The sequence below is a fragment of the Oncorhynchus clarkii genome, chromosome 11, assembly GCF_045791955.1.
Source record: "Oncorhynchus clarkii lewisi isolate Uvic-CL-2024 chromosome 11, UVic_Ocla_1.0, whole genome shotgun sequence".
NCBI classification, from domain to species: Eukaryota; Metazoa; Chordata; class Actinopteri; order Salmoniformes; family Salmonidae; genus Oncorhynchus; species Oncorhynchus clarkii.
The window spans coordinates 10205707-10223323 of record NC_092157.1 but is presented as its reverse complement, the minus strand read 5'-3'; the positions used below and the strand labels follow the sequence as shown (position 1 = coordinate 10223323).

The 17617-nt window shown below is 40.9% G+C and overlaps 1 protein-coding gene across 1 annotated transcript; it reads left to right on the top strand.

The window, feature by feature from the left end:
• Positions 1-1581: 1581 nt before the first annotated feature.
• LOC139420179 (very long chain fatty acid elongase 2-like) lies at positions 1582-16647 on the top strand. The gene is made up of 8 exons (XM_071169968.1): positions 1582-1826; positions 7470-7533; positions 8500-8687; positions 12407-12484; positions 13438-13609; positions 15142-15266; positions 15482-15616; positions 15829-16647. Exons 1-8 carry the CDS (start codon positions 1824-1826, stop codon positions 15925-15927), a joined length of 864 nt encoding a protein of 287 aa, XP_071026069.1. The 5' UTR covers positions 1582-1823; the 3' UTR covers positions 15928-16647.
• Positions 16648-17617: the final 970 nt, after the last annotated feature.

Genomic DNA, 17617 nt, shown 5'->3' with positions numbered 1-17617 from the left:
TCCCTAATCTCCAGTTGCACCCCCGTTTGCCCTCAGAACAACCTCAATTCGTCCGGACATAGACTCTACAAGGTGTGGAAAGCGTTCCACAGGGATGCTGGCCCATGTTGACTCCAATGCTTTGTGTCAAGTTGGCTGGATGTCCTTTGGGTGTTGGACCATTCTTGATTCACACGGGAAACTGTTGAGCGTGAAAAACTCAGCAGCCCTGCAGTTCTTGACACACTCAAACCGGTGCGCCTGGCACCTGGTACCATACCCCGTTCAAAGCGACTTCAATATTTTTTTCTTGCCCATTCACCCTCTGAATGACACACATACACAATCCATGTCTCAGTTGTCTCAAGGCTTAAAACTCCTTATTTAACCTGTCTCCTCCCTTTCATCTACTCTGATTGAAGGGGATTTAACAAGTGACATCAATAAAGGATCAAAGCATTCACCTGGTCAGTCTATGTCATGAAAAGATAATGTTTTGTACACTCAGTGTAGATTACCTCCGAGCATTATCATCAGCTCACACACAATTCAACCCAGCATGCACTGCAGCATTTACGTAGACCTAGTGGTAGGCCCACACATACTTTATGAATAAAAAATACAACTATTAATATAGTAAATGTTTTCTCACACACTTTCCATCATGTTAAATATTTTATTTGATAAATAAATCATAAACTATTAACATGATATAATAATAGCAATCATATTAGGCTAATATATTAAACAGCATTGTAATTGACTTGTGGAGCTGGAACTGTGCTGACTGACACCATTGAGAATGTGTTTATGGTAACACTTGGCACTATGCAAAGTGTTGTCAAATCAACAACCACAGCTTGAAGCTGGATGCATTGGTTAATGGACATTTTGTATGTGACAGGTGGCAGTTTGCCTATTCAAATGAAGCCCATATGAAGTCATTTAGCTATGCAATGGTGTTGACATAGAGCAAGTTGGCAGGTGTTCTCTTGAAGAGTGCAAGGTGTTGTAATGGTCACATAGGAAATTGCTGGTTTAAACAAAAAGAGAAGGCAAAGGGTTTGCATACTGTTTCAGTTCATTTATGTGTGTGTGTGTGTGTGTGTGTGTGTGTGTGTGTGTGTGTGTGTGTGTGTGTGTGTGTGTGTGTCTCTGTGTGTGTGTGTGTGTGTGTGTGTGTGTGTGTGTGTGTGTGTGTGTGTGTGTGTGTGTGTGTGTATGGAATAGTTGCGTTAGAAGGGAGATACATCCGTTTAAGCCATATCCCATTGCAGATAATAAGCGCTGTAGGTTTACCCTGTAAAGCGTCCTGCCTTGATCGGGTCAATAATGTTGCCTTTTCCCTACCCGCAGCCTATGTTCATGTCGTCCAGTGGTTCTCTCAGTCTCACGCGTGATTACCCGATTTAGTAGCATCATCATCTAAACAGACAATGCCGGCCCACCCATCCCATCCATCCAGTCATGTTCAACCCCGGCAGCGTCCATGGTATGGTTCGATTGCCTCACCACCGCTGCTAGAAGCGCGCCCACGCTGGCGTGCGCCATGATTGGCCGCAGTCCCTGTCGGTCATTTTAGCATCCCCCTACCGCCCCTCTGCCCTGCACGTCTGTGGTGGCATCACAGAGCACAGACCGGCATATATGACATACCATAATTCGTGGGGTTTGTGGATGCATGCCAGAGCGAGCTAAAAGCAGATTCTGAGATACCCTGGAAAGCGCACATTCTGTCTCATATAGCCCACCTCTCTCTCTCCAGGGTAACGTGCCTCACAATCTCAACGCTATTTGACCTTCGCGGTACAAATTACAGGGCTTTCTACATCCAGCAAAAAGAGATGGTAAGCACACTACACATATCGGCTATACTGTCGGCATTTTGTATGGGCGTCAACTGATGTTTGACACAGGTGACAACACGACCGAAGGGAGATAGACTACCTCTTGGGGAAATAACTCTGATTCGTGTGATTGTCTGAATTTTCAATGAATTATTGGAAGTCTTGTGTCAGACTTGAATTAGAGGCACTATCAGTGTTTTTATACTTGGGAAAGTTAAGTAACAGCAAGGAATGTGCAACTGATGATGGTCAGGCGATGGGAAAGTGCAAATTGCAAACTCAATAGTTAGCTACATAATTATTATACCGGAATTGATTTTGTTCACTGCAGAAGGCTAAACATAGAAATATATATTATCCTATATTGTAGCATGTTATTGCATGGTGCAGAGATCATATGCATTTTAATAATACATGTATTACTATGTGCAGTGTGCACACTATGATAAAACCTAGTGCTGCGCTATTAACCCGGTTATTTTTCGTTTTAAACATCTAATTGACCAATGTAGGTTCAATTATTTGAATCTCATTTCTTTCTTTTTTTTCTGTGCACTCATTGCACAGTTTCTCTAGATCAAGCAAGAACTTTGCGATGTTGTAGGGAGTTGTAGTTTCTAACAGGCAAATATTCTACATAGTTTATTGCAGAAAACGTGGTAATTAACTACAATGATCATAATCCATTGTGTGCCTACTTATCTGGTCTGTGTTTCTTTTAGCCTGCTACATAAAAGAAACAAGAATGAGCCATCAAGAGGGATAGAGAGCAGTTGCATCGCAAGGTATCTCTACCTGAAAACACATGATCTAAGTGACTGATAGTTGGCATTCAACAGTCATAAAAGTATGCCTTATTTACTTTGAAGAACTACTAAAATAGTGATTTTGTCAGAAAACATAGGCAGCAGTTGTATAGAGATGAGGTGATGACTTGGAATTAAATAATTTAGTCATCAAATAAAACAAATGTAATATCAACAACAAGTGAAATATTTTAGTAAAGTAATGTGTATAAATGATGGTTAATAAGTGATAAGCAGTAATGGGCAGTCACTACCATCATGGGACTTGTATTAATTGTTTTTTTCTGTGTTGTTACAGCTTTCAACCCACATAATGCATAGTGCATTTATAAAAAAAAAAATGTATAATTGAAACCGAAATCGAAACTGTCATTATTTAAAAAAAATAATTGAACCGAAACCGAACCGACCTCAAAAAGCACTAATCGCTCAGCACCATTTAAAACCTACAGTATTCAACCCTTTATTTTTTCAACGTCTATAGAGACGTTGTCTTTTTTTACTTCGTCAATACCTCGCAATGTCTGGCTTGTTGGTCCCTTTTAGTAGAGTGCTTGGGTCAGCAAGAACCAATTCTGTTCTTTAAAGAGGAAATCTGCAGTTGAAACAATAACAAAACAAGCTCCCCGCTACTGTTTCAGTAAAAAGCTGAGGGATGGGGCTGGAGAAATGTAACCTGTTAACAAACTCTGTTCAAACACAACAATACTTCCAAATCCATCTCAATGATTTATTGAACTTTGATTGTTAACAAGAGTCAGAGTTGCTTGAAAGATGCTGTCAGCCAGGAGCTGGGAAATCAGGAATTACAAAGCTGCTCTGGGCTATTAAGATGCACATAAACCCCACACAAAAATTCTTCCTTTTCCTCCAATCCCAGTTCATCCTAAACTGGCCCTTCTGGCTTTACCACAAATCCAGGTTTTTACCAATACCCTTCCCCATTTCATTTCTTGATCGTAAATATGAACTAACAAATGGGGCTAACGATAACCTTGTCAATGCCAATAGGGAAAATCTTAGAGGAATACTTTACTTAGTGTAGGTAGGGATACTGTACTTAGTGTAGGGAGGGATACTGTACTTAGTGTAGGTAGGGATACTGTACTTAGTGTAGGGAGGGATACTGTACTTAGTGAAGGGAGGGATACTGTACTTAGTGTAGGGAGGGATACTGTACTTAGTGTAGGGAGGGATACTGTACTTAGTGTAGGGAGGGATACTGTACTTAGTGTAGGGAGGGATACTGTACTTAGTGTAGGTAGGGATACTGTACTTAGTGTAGGGAGGGATACTGTACTTAGTGAAGGGAGGGATACTGTACTTAGTGTAGGGAGGGATAGGGATACTGTACTTAGTGTAGGGAGGGATACTGTACTTAGTGTAGGGAGGGATACTGTACTTAGTGTAGGGATACTGTACTTAGTGTAGGGAGGGATACTGTACTTAGTGTAGGGAGGGATACTACTGTACTTACTTAGTGTAGGGAGGGATACTGTACTTAGTGAAGGGAGGATACTGTACTTAGTGTAGGGAGGGATACTGGATACTGTACTTAGTGTAGGTAGGGATACTGTACTTAGTGTAGGGAGGAATACTGTACTTAGTGTAGGGATGGATACTGTACTTAGTGTAGGGATGGATACTGTACTTAGTGTAGGGAGGAATACTGTACTTAGTGTAGGGAGGGATACTGTACTTAGTGTAGGGAGGGATACTGTACTTAGTGTAGGGAGGGATACTGTACTTAGTGTAGGGAGGGATACTGTACTTCGTGTAGGGATGGATACTGTACTTAGTGTAGGGATGGATACTGTACTTAGTGTAGGTAGGGATACTGTACTTAGTGTAGGGAGGAATACTGTACTTAGTGTAGGGATGGATACTGTACTTAGTGTAGGGATGGATACTTTACTTAGTGTAGGGAGGGATACTGTACTTAGTGTAGGGAGGGATACTGTACTTCGTGTAGGGATGGATACTGTACTTAGTGTAGGGATGGATACTGTACTTAGTGTAGGTAGGGATACTGTACTTAGTGTAGGGAGGAATACTGTACTTAGTGTAGGGAGGGATACTGTACTTAGTGAAGGGAGGGATACTGTACTTAGTGTAGGGAAGGATACTGACAATCTGAACCAAAAGCTAGTAGTTATAACTGAGTATCTGTTTGAAGCCAGGTAAAAGAAAGACAAAGAGTAGACTGAAGACAGACAGGTGACGAAGTAAATGATTGGAAAACAACAGAGGATAGGTTTATAAACTACACCTACTACACAACAAGCTAGTTCTTTGAGGGCAACATACATGGGTACCAAAATGTATGAAAGTTACTTTTCTTACAGTCTTTCGAGACTACTCAGCTGATTTGGTTCTGGATGCTGAGATTACATTTCTCATTGATATATTACAGATGTAGGATCTTAATTTGAGAAAGTTTGATACAACAGGAAAATAATCCTGCAGCAGCAGGAAATGTGAATTATTATGTGGATTATAATGGACATTTTTCATTGGGGAAAATCAAGTCTGTAATTTCAAAGAGCAAATTACAAACTACAGAAGCCTTTTTAACCTCAAACACTACAAGTTTGACATTTCCCGCAACAGGGGGATCAAATTAAAATCCTACATCTGTATTTGAATAAAACAGATTTGTTTTTTTCCCCCATAATGCTCAAAAGTGCTTGCGGAACTGTGATATAGCTTATCAACAATATGAAAGATGGTTATCCATAGTAAATAAAAAACAATATTTCCAAGATTTGCATGTGCTCTGGCTGTCATCGCTGGCTCTCTAACTAAGTAGCCAGTCCTGTATGTCTCTCTGTTGGCCCATAGACCTAAGGGATAGTTTAAACTCTCAGCTCAGTTTAATGAGATAAGGGACACGAAGTGCCCCTGGACATGTACAGGACATGAGATGCCAATATGGTGGCACCAAAGAGCTGAGGACAGGTCACAAATTGTATTTGTCTCCTCTGCGTCAGAAACCCAACACCCCATAGCGTATCAGCTTTGGTCTGTGTCGGCCCATCTCCTAAAGAAGGTGGAGGTAGACTGAAATGTCAATATGGCCCCTACCGCTTGTTCCCCCCAGGTCGCCCTTCCGACATTTGTTACTGCAGAACGCGGTGGCCTGGATCAATAAACAGTAAAGCTCTTGGAAATGGGGGACAAATAGAGGAGAGGCATTTCCCCTAGTGACCTTTTCTCCAGTGTCCCAGTGAGAGAGAGAGAGAGGGAGAGAGAACGAGAGAGAAAGAGAGAAAGAGAGATAGAGAGACAGAGAGAAAGACAGAGAGAGAGAGAGATAGAGATAGGGAGCAAAGAGCAACACACCACTCCCTGACATTATGTATAGGATACCGGTTACTGTGACTCGACAAATATTGTGTTGTCTGACCAACATATACAATATGAACATAAGCCACTTCCAACACCTTGCTTACCACCTTGCAGCAAAGGCATTTAGCCAGAGACAATAATGTTTGTAAGAAATAGTCAATTTGACATTTAGCAGACACTATTATCCAGAGTGACTTACAGGAGCAAATTAGGGTTAAGTGCCATGCTCAAGCACACATCAACAAATTATTACCCCACTTAGTCTGCTCTGGGATTCAAACCAGCGATCTTTTGGTTACTGGCCCAATGCTCTTAACACGCTTAACCGCAAGGCTACCTGCCACCCAAATTTTGGCAATTGCTTAATAATAGATCGGATTTATTAAGTGCTTTTCTAAAACCCAAAGAAGCTTGAAGAACAGGAGACGTCATTGAATCTGATATAGACCACTTTTGAGATGTTTTTTGATGCATTTGAGGACCTTGTTTTATTTGTAATTCACTGCATAATTGCATCTAAAATCCAACTGTTTACATGAAAAGTGGCTCTATAATGTGATAAATGGGCTCTATAATGTGATAAATGGGCTCTATAATGTGATTAAAAGGCTCTATAATGTGATAAATGAGCTCTATAATGTGATTAAAAGGCTCTATAATGTGATAAATGGGCTCTATAATGTGATAAATTGGCTCTATAATGTGATAAATGGGCTCTATAATGTGATTAAAAGGCTCTATAATGTGATTAAAAGGCTCTATAATGTGATAAATGGGCTCTATAATGTGATAAATGGGCTCTATAATGTGATTAAAAGGCTCTATAATGTGATAAATGGGCTCTATAATGTGATGTACATTATTTTGTTAAATGGGCTCTATAATGTGATAAATGGGCTCTATAATGTGATAAATGGGCTCTATAAAGTGATAAATGGGCTCTATAATGTGATTAATGGGCTCTATAATGTGATGTACATTATTTTGTTAAATGGGCTCTATAGTGTGATAAATGGGCTCTATAGTGTCATGTTCATTATTTTGATATAATGTGATTAAAAGGCTCTATAATGTGATTAAAAGGCTCTATAATGTGATGGGCTCTATAATGTGATAAATGGGCTCTATAATGTGATAAATGGGCTCTATAATGTGATGTACATTATTTTGTTAAATGGGCTCTATAATGTGATAAATGGGCTCTATAATGTGATAAATGGGCTCTATAATGTGTTAAATGGGCTCTATAATGTGATTAATGGGCTCTATAATGTGATGTACATTATTTTGTTAAATGGGCTCTATAGTGTGATAAATGGGCTCTATAGTGTGATGTACATTATTTTGATAAATGGGCTCTATATTGTGATAAATGGGCTCTATAATGTGATGTACATTATTTTGATAAATGCCATACAAATGGACATACGGTGACACACAGACACATTTATTGCAAGTGACTTCTCTTCTCTTTTTTTTTTACTTTCAGAACCATTTAGAAAGTTTGGACGAGCGGTTAAACGCGCTTTTTTACTTCCTGTTTGAAGACAGAGGTATGTATTTTCCAATTGAAGACTGCGCAATGGTTGTTAAAACTACAAACGTGGTTGTCAAAACTACAAATATGTCTGCTCAGACGACAGAGTAGCATCAACTGATGCGTAACTGACATTACAGAGTCCTTCAAAGCTCACCTCACGCAGGAGAGTAGCGGTCTAGCTACACGTCGGTGTGTGTAATCACACTGACCCATCTAAATACTACAAGTTCCCACAGCTTTGCCATATCCCCTTGTTAATGAACTTTTAACACATTTTACAGTACTTAGGTTATTACACCTTAATAACACAGGTATATCCCTATGTAATACCTCTGTGATAGAGTTATAAATAGCCAGTTATGGAGTACACATTTTTTTATATATAACCCTACTATGTGAATACCTATACACACATACCTGGTCCAAGGTAAGTTATGATAGAATTGTTGCCTTGAGGTCGTGATAGAAAGTCATGTCTTAGGGAATTACTTTTATATGGAGTTTTAGAGAATAAACGTTGGGATTCCTTCCTGTCAAGCACTGTCATAGCCTTCTACTCCATTATAATTTGTCAACAGTTATCTTTTGGTATTATCAGTGATTGATATTACTGATGATTGATGTTATTGATTATTGATATGATTGATTATTGATATTATTGATTATTGATATTGTACTATGCTGTTGAGAGAGATTGCAAGTAAGCATTTCATTGCACCGTTTATACCTGCTGTGAACTGTGGACATGACGAATACAATTTGATTTGTATTAGTACATAAACCATATAGACTACGACAAGGATTTGTAATCGTATGAAAGTCATGAACAACATACTATATATTTTTTCATATCAGTTCAAGCAGAGTGCAATGTTAGATCTTATTGCCTATGAAAGGTTGAACAGTAATGGCTTGAATAATGGAATGGCATGATGATCCCAACACTGATTGTTCACTGTGTTCTCTCCCCTCCACGTAGACTCCAGGGTACGAGGATGGCTCCTGATGGACTCATATCTCCCCACCCTCTCCCTCACCATCCTTTACCTCCTCACAGTATACCTGGGATCAAAATACATGAGGAACAGGCCAGCATACTCACTCAAGGGGGTCTTACAAGTGTACAACTTCTCTGTGACCATGCTCTCCCTGTACATGCTGGTTGAGGTAAGTTGTTCTAAGACAAACCTCAGAGGTCAGAGAGATGTCTGAGTCGGGGATATGAGTGCCTTTATACGCTGGCTCGTGTTCATTAGGCATCAAACGAAAGAAACAGACTGACAGGGAGAGACAACCTTGACTTTTCCAATCGTATATTTTCATTTTCTGTTGCAAAACATTTTGAAACGTTTTCCGTTGCGTACCCCAATGAACATAACCCTGGGAAAGGGCATCTGTAAATGGAGTGTCTGTTAGTGACAGTACAGTAGGTGTAAAGAGTGTCTGTTAGTGACAGTACAGTAGGTGTAAAGAGTGTCTGTTAGTGACAGTACAGTAGGTGTAAAGAGTGTCTGTTAGTGACAGTACAGTAGGTGTAAAGAGCATTACTCTGTCAGACAAGTCCGAAGGCATCTGTCTTAGTAACATCCTAGTTTTATACATCTGTATTGGTAACATCCTAGTTTTATACATCTGTATTGGTAACATCCTAGTTTTATACATCTGTATTGGTAACATCCTAGTTTTATACATCTGTATTGGTAACATCCTAGTTTTATACATCTGTATTGGTAACATCCTAGTTTTATATATCTGTCTTAGTAACATCCTAGTTTTATATATCTGTATTAGTAACATCCTAGTTTTACACAGCATATCAAAAGTGATGCTAACGCTTCAATAAAATATTAATGTGAAAAGATATATGATTCCTCAAAGTGATGATCTTTCATCCCTCCCAGGTGTTTGTGAGTGTGTGTCTGTATGTATCTACAGTTGAACTCGGAAGTTTACATACACTTAGGTTTGAGTCATTAAAACTAGTTTTTCAACCACTCCACAAATTTCTTGTCCACAAACAATTGTTTTGGCGGTTAGGACATCTACTTTGTGCATGACACAAGTAATTTTTCCAACAATTGTTTACAGACAGATTATTTCACTTTCTGTCTGTCTGTCTGTCTCTCTCTCTGTCTCTCTCTCTGTCTCTCTCTCTGTCTCCCGCTCTGTCTCCCGCTCTCTCTCTGTCTCCTGCTCTCTCTCTGTCTCCCGCTCTCTCTCTGTCTCCCGCTCTCTCTCTGTCTCCCGCTCTCTCTCCGCCTCCCTCACCTCTGTCTCTCTCCCTCTCTCACCTCTGTCTCGCTTCTGTCTCTCTCGCCTCTGTCTCTCTCTCGCCTCTGTCTCTCTCTCGCCTCTGTCTCTCTCTCCATATACCTATTTATTTCTCTTCCCTCTCCTCCTCCTCTCCTTCTCACCTCCTCTCTCTGTCTTCCTTTTTCCCTCTCTTCCTCCTTTCTGTCTTCCTCTCCTCCTCTCCTCCCCTCCTCTTCCTTTCTCTCTCACTCTCCTCCTCTCCTCTTCTCTCTGTCTCCTTCTCCCACTGTGACCTCTGGGCATGGGCCCGTCTGCTGACTCATATGACATGTTGTGCAGTGGTCCAGATGCCAGATCAGCTTAGATTCCAGGCTAGGTGAGAGGGTGAAGGACCATACAGACAGATTCACCTCACTGGAAACCCTTCTAGGCAGGCTACCACTCTCGCACAACACAGATTGACTATTTATATAGCTAGAAAGATGATACTGTTATGATTATTAGTAGGAATGTGAATCATGAAGATCTCTACAGTGTAAGCTATGTCTAATGTCTATATGATAGGCAATGTGTGAAATACAGCTTGAGGTGTAGTTTGTAGGTTGTGTTGTTAGCTCCAAAGTGGCACTGAGGTCTAAGACACTGCATCTCAGTGCTAGAAGTGTCAATACAGACCATGGTTCGATTCCAGGCTGTATCACAATTGAGTCCCATAGGGCGGCGCACAATTGGCCCAGCGTCATCCAGGTTTGGCCGGGGTAGGCTGTCATTGTAAATAAGAATTTGTTCTTAACTGACTTGCCTAGTTAAATAAAAAGTTCCTGGCCCCGGGATCCTTTCTATGGATGGACTGAAGAGGAGTCTCTACTGCATTATGTGTTTCTAACAAATCCTCCGTCTTAAACTGTTGGTGTGTATCACCTTTCATTTGACTTAACTTCTTACGGCTAATTTGATTTGACAACAGCCAGTGAAAGTGCAGGGCGCCAAATTCAAACAACAGAAATCTCATAATTAAAATTCCTCAAACATACAAGTATTATACACCATTTTAAAGATAAACGTGTTGTTAATCCCACAACAGTGTCCGATTTCAAAAAGGAAGAAAGCAGACCATGCGATTATGTTAGGTCAGCGCCTAGACACAAAAAACACAGCCATTTTCCAGCCAAAGAGAGATAAAATGAATCACTAACCTTTGATGATCTTCATCAGATGGCACTCATAGGACTTCATGTTACACAATACATGTATGTTTTGTTCGATAAAGTTCATATTTATATCCAAAAATCTCAGTTTACATTGGCGCGTTACGTTCAGTAATGTTTTGCTTCCAAAACATCCGGTGATTTTGCAGAGAGCCACATCAATTTACAGAAATACTCATCATAAACGTTGATGAAAGATGCAAGTGTTATGCATATAATTAAAGATATACTTCTCCTTAATGCAACCGCTGTGTCAGATTTCAAAAAAGCTTTACGGCAAAAGTACACCGTGCAATAATCTGAGTACAGCGCTCAGTCACAAAAAACAAGCCATGTTGTGGAGTCAACAGAAGTCAGAAATAGCATTATAAATATTCACTTACCTTTTGTTCTTCATCAGAATGCACTCCCAGGAATCTCAGTTCCACAATAAATGTTCGATAAAGTCCATCATTTATGCCCAAATACCTCCTTTTTGTTTGCGCGTTTAGTCTAGTAATCCAAAATGCACAAGGTCCAGACGAAAAGTCAAAAAAGTTCTATTACAGTTCGTAGAAACATGTCAAACGATGTATAGAATCAATCTTTAGGATGTTTTTAACATAAATCTTCAATAATGTTTCAACCGGACAATTCCTTTGTCTTTAGAAATGAAAAGGAATGGAGCTCGTACTCGTTTAGTCCAGTAATCTAGGTAGTCTAGCGGTTATGGGTGTTAGGTCAGATACCAAAAAGTTGCTGGTTCATGTCCCTTAGGCTGACTAGGTGAAAAAAAATGTCTATGTGCCCTTGAGCAAAGTGTTTAACCCTAATTGTTCCTGTAAGTCACTCTGAATAACAGTGTCTGCTAAATGACTAACATGTAAGTGTAGTTGGCCTGAAGGCATATAGGGATGGTTTCACAGCTGGAGCCTAGTCCTAGACTGAAAATTATGCTCAATTGTGAATCTCCGTTGAAAGTGTTTTTCAATGGAGCTTGGTCTATGTATGAATCCTACACTTGTGCACTACATACATTCACTAAAACGTAGAGAGAGGGAGAGAGGCAGGAAGTATGCTGTCGTCTGAGAATAATGACCTCCAAGCAGTGAGATCTATTTAAAGAGCACTTGAGCACAGTTAGGATGCGGAGAGCAGTCATATATCCCTCTTTGTGGAAGTTTATACAGGGGTGACCGAATACCATTACAACTACTCACTGGGTTAGACTGACACGGCAGAGAAAGGCAGGGAGGGTCGGGCTACTGCCTCAGCTCAGTCAGTCCTGACAGGGATACAGATGTGTGTGTGTGTGGGGAGGGGTATGTTTGTGGATCAGGGTGGTGTGTGTGTGTGTGTGTTACAGGGAAATGGTGCATGACTGTGTGTGTGGTGGGGGGTGGTGAGAGTTATACAGTGACGTTGACCGTGGCGTTTTGGTTGCAGCTTGTCTCGGCAACCTTGTCGGCAGGCTACCGTCTGCAGTGTCAGGGACTCCACGAGGCAGGGGAGGCCGACCTCAGGGTGAGTAACACCGTGTGTGTGTCTGTGTGTGTGTGTGTGTGTGTGTGTGCTGACTCCTTCCCACCCTCTATCCTTCCTCAGAAACACTTGTGTTGGGCTCTGCTGTCTACTCCATGACTGGCCTCTGAAAACCACTGACATAGAAATGCAGAAGTCTGTCTAATGAATAACACAAACCTACTCTTAACATCTTGAAGAAAGGAGTCATGTCGTGTTGACTGTTGTTCCCTTACTACTTATTAGAAAACGTTACAACCATCTAGTTAAGAAATCCAATGTCTCCTGCACTCAAATATCAAGTGTCTCATCAGATGCTATCATTGCTATGTTTGTTCATATTGGGGGCTCTCGTTAACTGACTTGCCTAGTTAAATAAAGGTTAAATAAATAAGATAAATACAAATACAGTACATACAGTATATGGAGCTTGTATAACTCAAGTCAAATATGCTGAAGCCCTTGCTGTGTAGCCTCGGACAACCAGCCTGATCTCTGCTGTTACATGCTGTTACCTCCTACAACTTCAAAGGCAATGGGTTGTATAATATATTTATGTCAGCTAGTATCCACAAATGGCATCCCCCCATCCCCCATCTTCTGCACCCCCCCCCCCTAGTTTGAAAAAAATATATATATGAATGTGATAACGTAAAGCAACATATGCAAGAATAAAATTGTGTAATTAATTAACACAAAGAGTTAATTACAATGTATTACAATTAAATGAATTACAATGAATTACATAACTTAATTACAGTTACATTAGCTGTAAATTAAAGAATAATAATGAATATCCACTGCCACACAAAAATATTGAAATTACATCTTGGTCAAATTTTTTTGTGTTTTTTGTTGAGGGTCATAGTTACAGACACGATCATGAAAGGGAAGTTGATTGAGTACTCGCCATATTACTGCACAGTCCCCTACATGCTCTTCTATAAACTCACCAGGTAGCCAAGGTGCTGTGGTGGTACTACTTCTCCAAGGTGATTGAGTTCCTGGACACCATCTTCTTTGTGCTGCGGAAGAAGAACAGCCAGATCACCTTCCTGCACGTTTATCACCACGCCTCCATGTTCAACATCTGGTGGTGTGTTCTGAACTGGATCCCCTGTGGACAGAGTAGGTCACACCCACTTCCACCTACATCACTGGTAGAATCAAAGGGACTCGATTGATGTAAGAGCGAATCGGTAGGGGGCTTTGGGCGTGGTATAGGCAGAGACGAAAGAGCGAAGCAAGACATCTCACTCGCTCCTTTTTTCTGGTTCATATACAGTCAATGAACTAAGCAGACCAGACCATAAAGATATATAGAAGACTCATCTTTGTATCTGTGCCATTATAGCTTATGTGACAGTATGGGCAACGCCATTGAGGCTACCTATATTTTAAAGGAGTCCATTTTCTTCTTCACGATTGGCTGATCCCTCCTTATGACCCGGTTGGACTCCAGCTAATACGACCTTTTAGCTACTAGAGGTCTCTATCATTCTCTATGGACCAGACCCAGCTGCTAATGTATTGGTGCCTATGGGAGAGCCACCTGCTTAAGTAGACCGGGAAAAAAAAATATCAATGGCAAACGGCCTGAGTGGGACATCTTCATTTATCCACCATCTTTGATATAGGTTGACGTTAGGGTCAGATTGAGATGAGAGCTGAGGTTGATGTTCTTCCTGTGGAAATGTTCTAACACCTATTCTTCAATGTTGAAGCCCAATGGGGATAGTTGTTATTTAGCTGATTATGCCAACGTTCTTCAAGCAGGGCTAAGGCACTGCATCTCAGTGCTAGGGGTGTCACTACAGGCCCTGGTTTGATTCCAGGCTGTATCACATCCGGCCGTGATTGGGAGTCTCATAAGGCAGTGCACAATTGGCCCAGCGTCGTTAGGGTTTGGCCAGGGTAGGCCATCATTGTAAATAAGAATTTGGGGCCTCCCGGGTGGCGCAGTGGTCTAAGGCTGGTTGCAAATTGCCACCAGAGACTCTGGGTTCGAGCCCAGGCTGTCACAGCCGGCCACGACCGGGAGGTCCATGGGGCGACGCACTATTGGCCTAGCGTCGTCCAGGTTAGGGAGGGATTGGCCGGTAGGTGTACAGTGTTTCCTCCGACACATTGGTGCAGCTGGCTTCCGGGTTGGATGCACGCTGTGTTAAGAAGCAGTGCGGCTTGGTTGGGTTCTGTTTCGGAGGATGCATGGCTCTCGACCTTCGTCTCTCCCGAGCCCGTACGGGAGTTGTAGCGATGAGACAAGACAGTAACTACTAACAACTGGATACCACGAAATTGGGGAGAAAAAGTGGCAAAAAAATAAAAAAATATATAAAAATAAAAATGTAATAAATAAAGGGATCCCCCCCTCATGAGGCCGGCAGCAGTGTCATCCCATCCCAGCAGGCCATATATAACTACACCAGGAGCAAACTCGGGTGAGCATGTCCTGTCCTATAATAAAAAAATTATAAATTAAACTAGCCCAAACAACTTTAACATGTCCCTGCTACGAGCAATTTGCAAAATATGTTTCATTATTTTTCTCACTGTAGTTGTGTTGCCTTGGTGACAGACCAAACTGCTGAATTTCAATGTGAAAGGTTTGTCAAGTATGTCAATCAATAATACATTTTTCCCAAATCTTTTTTTCCAAGGTTTCTTTGGGCCGACTCTTAACAGTTTCATCCATGTGTGTATGTACTCCTACTATGGCCTGTCCACAATACCCTCCATGCAGAAATACCTCTGGTGGAAGCGCTACCTGACTCAGGCTCAGTTGGTGAGTACACTGGTTGCAAATTCCTTTCATGAAACGAGCGCTCATATTCAATCAAGCCTGTATGATCTCACTTGAACAGTGAAGGGAACTACTCTTCTAGTCTAAGAGCAATGGCCTACATTAAGCATAGACATGGGACGATAAAAGCCACACATGTTAGGGGAGTTATACGACCCCTGACGGAGGGGTTTCCCCCTTTTTGTTCTCTGTCTCAGATCCAGTTTATACTGACCATCACACACACCCTGTCTGCAATCGTCGTCCCTTGTGGTTTCCCCGTTGGATGCCTGCTCTTCCAGTTCTCCTACATGGCCACCCTCGTCATCCTTTTTGTCAACTTCTACGTCCAGGTACAGTAGCGCCTTGGGGTAACGTTCCCATGAACACTGGATTCAAACTGTGCTCTGTATAATAGGACACGGTAAAAAATAACTTAAACTAAAATTATTGGAAAAGTCCACAAATACGACAATGTTCTTTGTTATGCTAGGGATTTATTTATAGGCATGTCTGAATGTTTGTTGGTTTTTCAATGGTCGAAAGTTGACCGATTTTATCCCAGACCTACAGAAAAAGACGGCCAGAAGAATCCATCAAGTCCAGTCGCCCAAATGGCCACTCTGTCTCCACCAATGGCACCAGCTTCAAGAAGAGAAAGTAGTATTTGGACCTGGTTGTCAAGACAACGACCTACTTCAACAACCACCAGAATCTATACATGTCGTGACACTACTGCTAAAATGCTCCAAAACAGGGATAAGTTTCAGTATGCATGTTGCGTTTTTGTATAGAATACTTTGTACTTAATTTTTGTATTAAATTCTTTATTTGGTTTCCTTGGAGCTTGACAACGTATGTGTAACACACTGTACGTACAGGAGTGATGCGCTCATTTCCTTTGCACTTTCAATTGCTGAAATGCAACTGTGAAAACTCCACCCATTCCTTACCACGCAGTAACCTATGCAATTCATAGTTTATATTCTCATAGTGTAAAAACCTGAATACAATCAGCAATTTCCACAATACTTTGACATAATTTACTTTGCTATTGCTTTATTGAATATAGCCCATGTGTACAGTGTGTACAAAAATATCAGCCCAGAGCATTCACTGAAATCATTGTTAAACTAAAGATGTCTTAGAAACACTGCAGATCCTTATACCTGATGTATCACAATGTATTTGAATGTCTTCATTTACGGGTACAAAATGTGCTGGTAAACCTGACTGGGTGACTGGATCTTTAGAAAAAGCAATATTGAACAGGCTTTCCTGACGACTTTGGTAGACTTTATACATTGAGAAATGCAACCACTGATCAATATCTTTGAATGGCTATCTGCAAACAGACAAAATAAAAGTACTTCAAAAAAATAAATAAGCATGGTCTGTCTTGCTCTATGGCGACGAACCACATCCCTGAAATTCATCAGCCATGATCTTTTAGCTATGGATGTGGTAGCTATTAGCTATGGATGTGGTAGCTATTAGCTATGGATGTGGTAGCTATTAGCTATGGATGTATTAGCTATTAGCTATGGACGTGTTAGCTATTAGCTATGGACGTGTTAGCTATTAGCTATGGACGTGTTAGCTATTAGCTATGGACGTGTTAGCTATTAGCTATGGACGTGTTAGCTATTAGCTATGGACGTGTTAGCTATTAGCTATGGACGTGTTAGCTATTAGCTATGGACGTGTTAGCTATTAGCTATGGACGTGGTAGCTATTAGCTATGGATGTGGTAGCTATTAGCTATGGATGTGGTAGCTATTAGCTATGGATGTGGTAGCTATTAGCTATGGATGTGGTAGCTATTAGCTATGGATGTGGTAGATACTAGCTATAGATGTGTTAACTATTAGCTATTATTGTGTGTATTTTGAAGAATGCCAGAAAAAAAGATGAGCAAGATTGCTTGTGTGAGAACTGTGATCACGGTCTATGATCCATTATGTGAGAACTGTGATCACTGTCTATGATCCATTATGCGTATCTGTATGACGTCACCGTCAGGGTCCAAGGTGGTGAGTGTTTCAACAGGAAGTGGAGGGTCATGTCCTCGCTTTCCCTTGTCACCAACTCATTGGAGGTTCCTGTGGAGAGGAAGAGAGGACAGGTAATCTTAAAAAGAGGAAGTTTACTTACTTTATTTTGGACTTACCGATGATGTGGTTGTCGTTTCATAAAAAATATTTAAAAATGAGTTCATTGGTTGATTATGAAGCCACATCCAGAATCTCCTAACAAGAAAAAATATCCATTTATTCCAACTTAATCCCATATATTGTTACCTGCATACTGCCAGACCTAGAAATCCGAACAGCCATATTTACACTGACGTCACT

Excerpts from the sequence above, each read along its gene's own strand:
- LOC139420179 (XM_071169968.1), top strand. Across the intron at positions 7,534-8,499 it reads CTTCCTGTTTGAAGACAGAG|ACTCCAGGGTACGAGGATGG; the intron begins GTATGTATTTTC and ends CCCTCCACGTAG. Across the intron at positions 13,610-15,141 it reads CTGGATCCCCTGTGGACAGA|GTTTCTTTGGGCCGACTCTT; the intron begins GTAGGTCACACC and ends TTTTTTTCCAAG.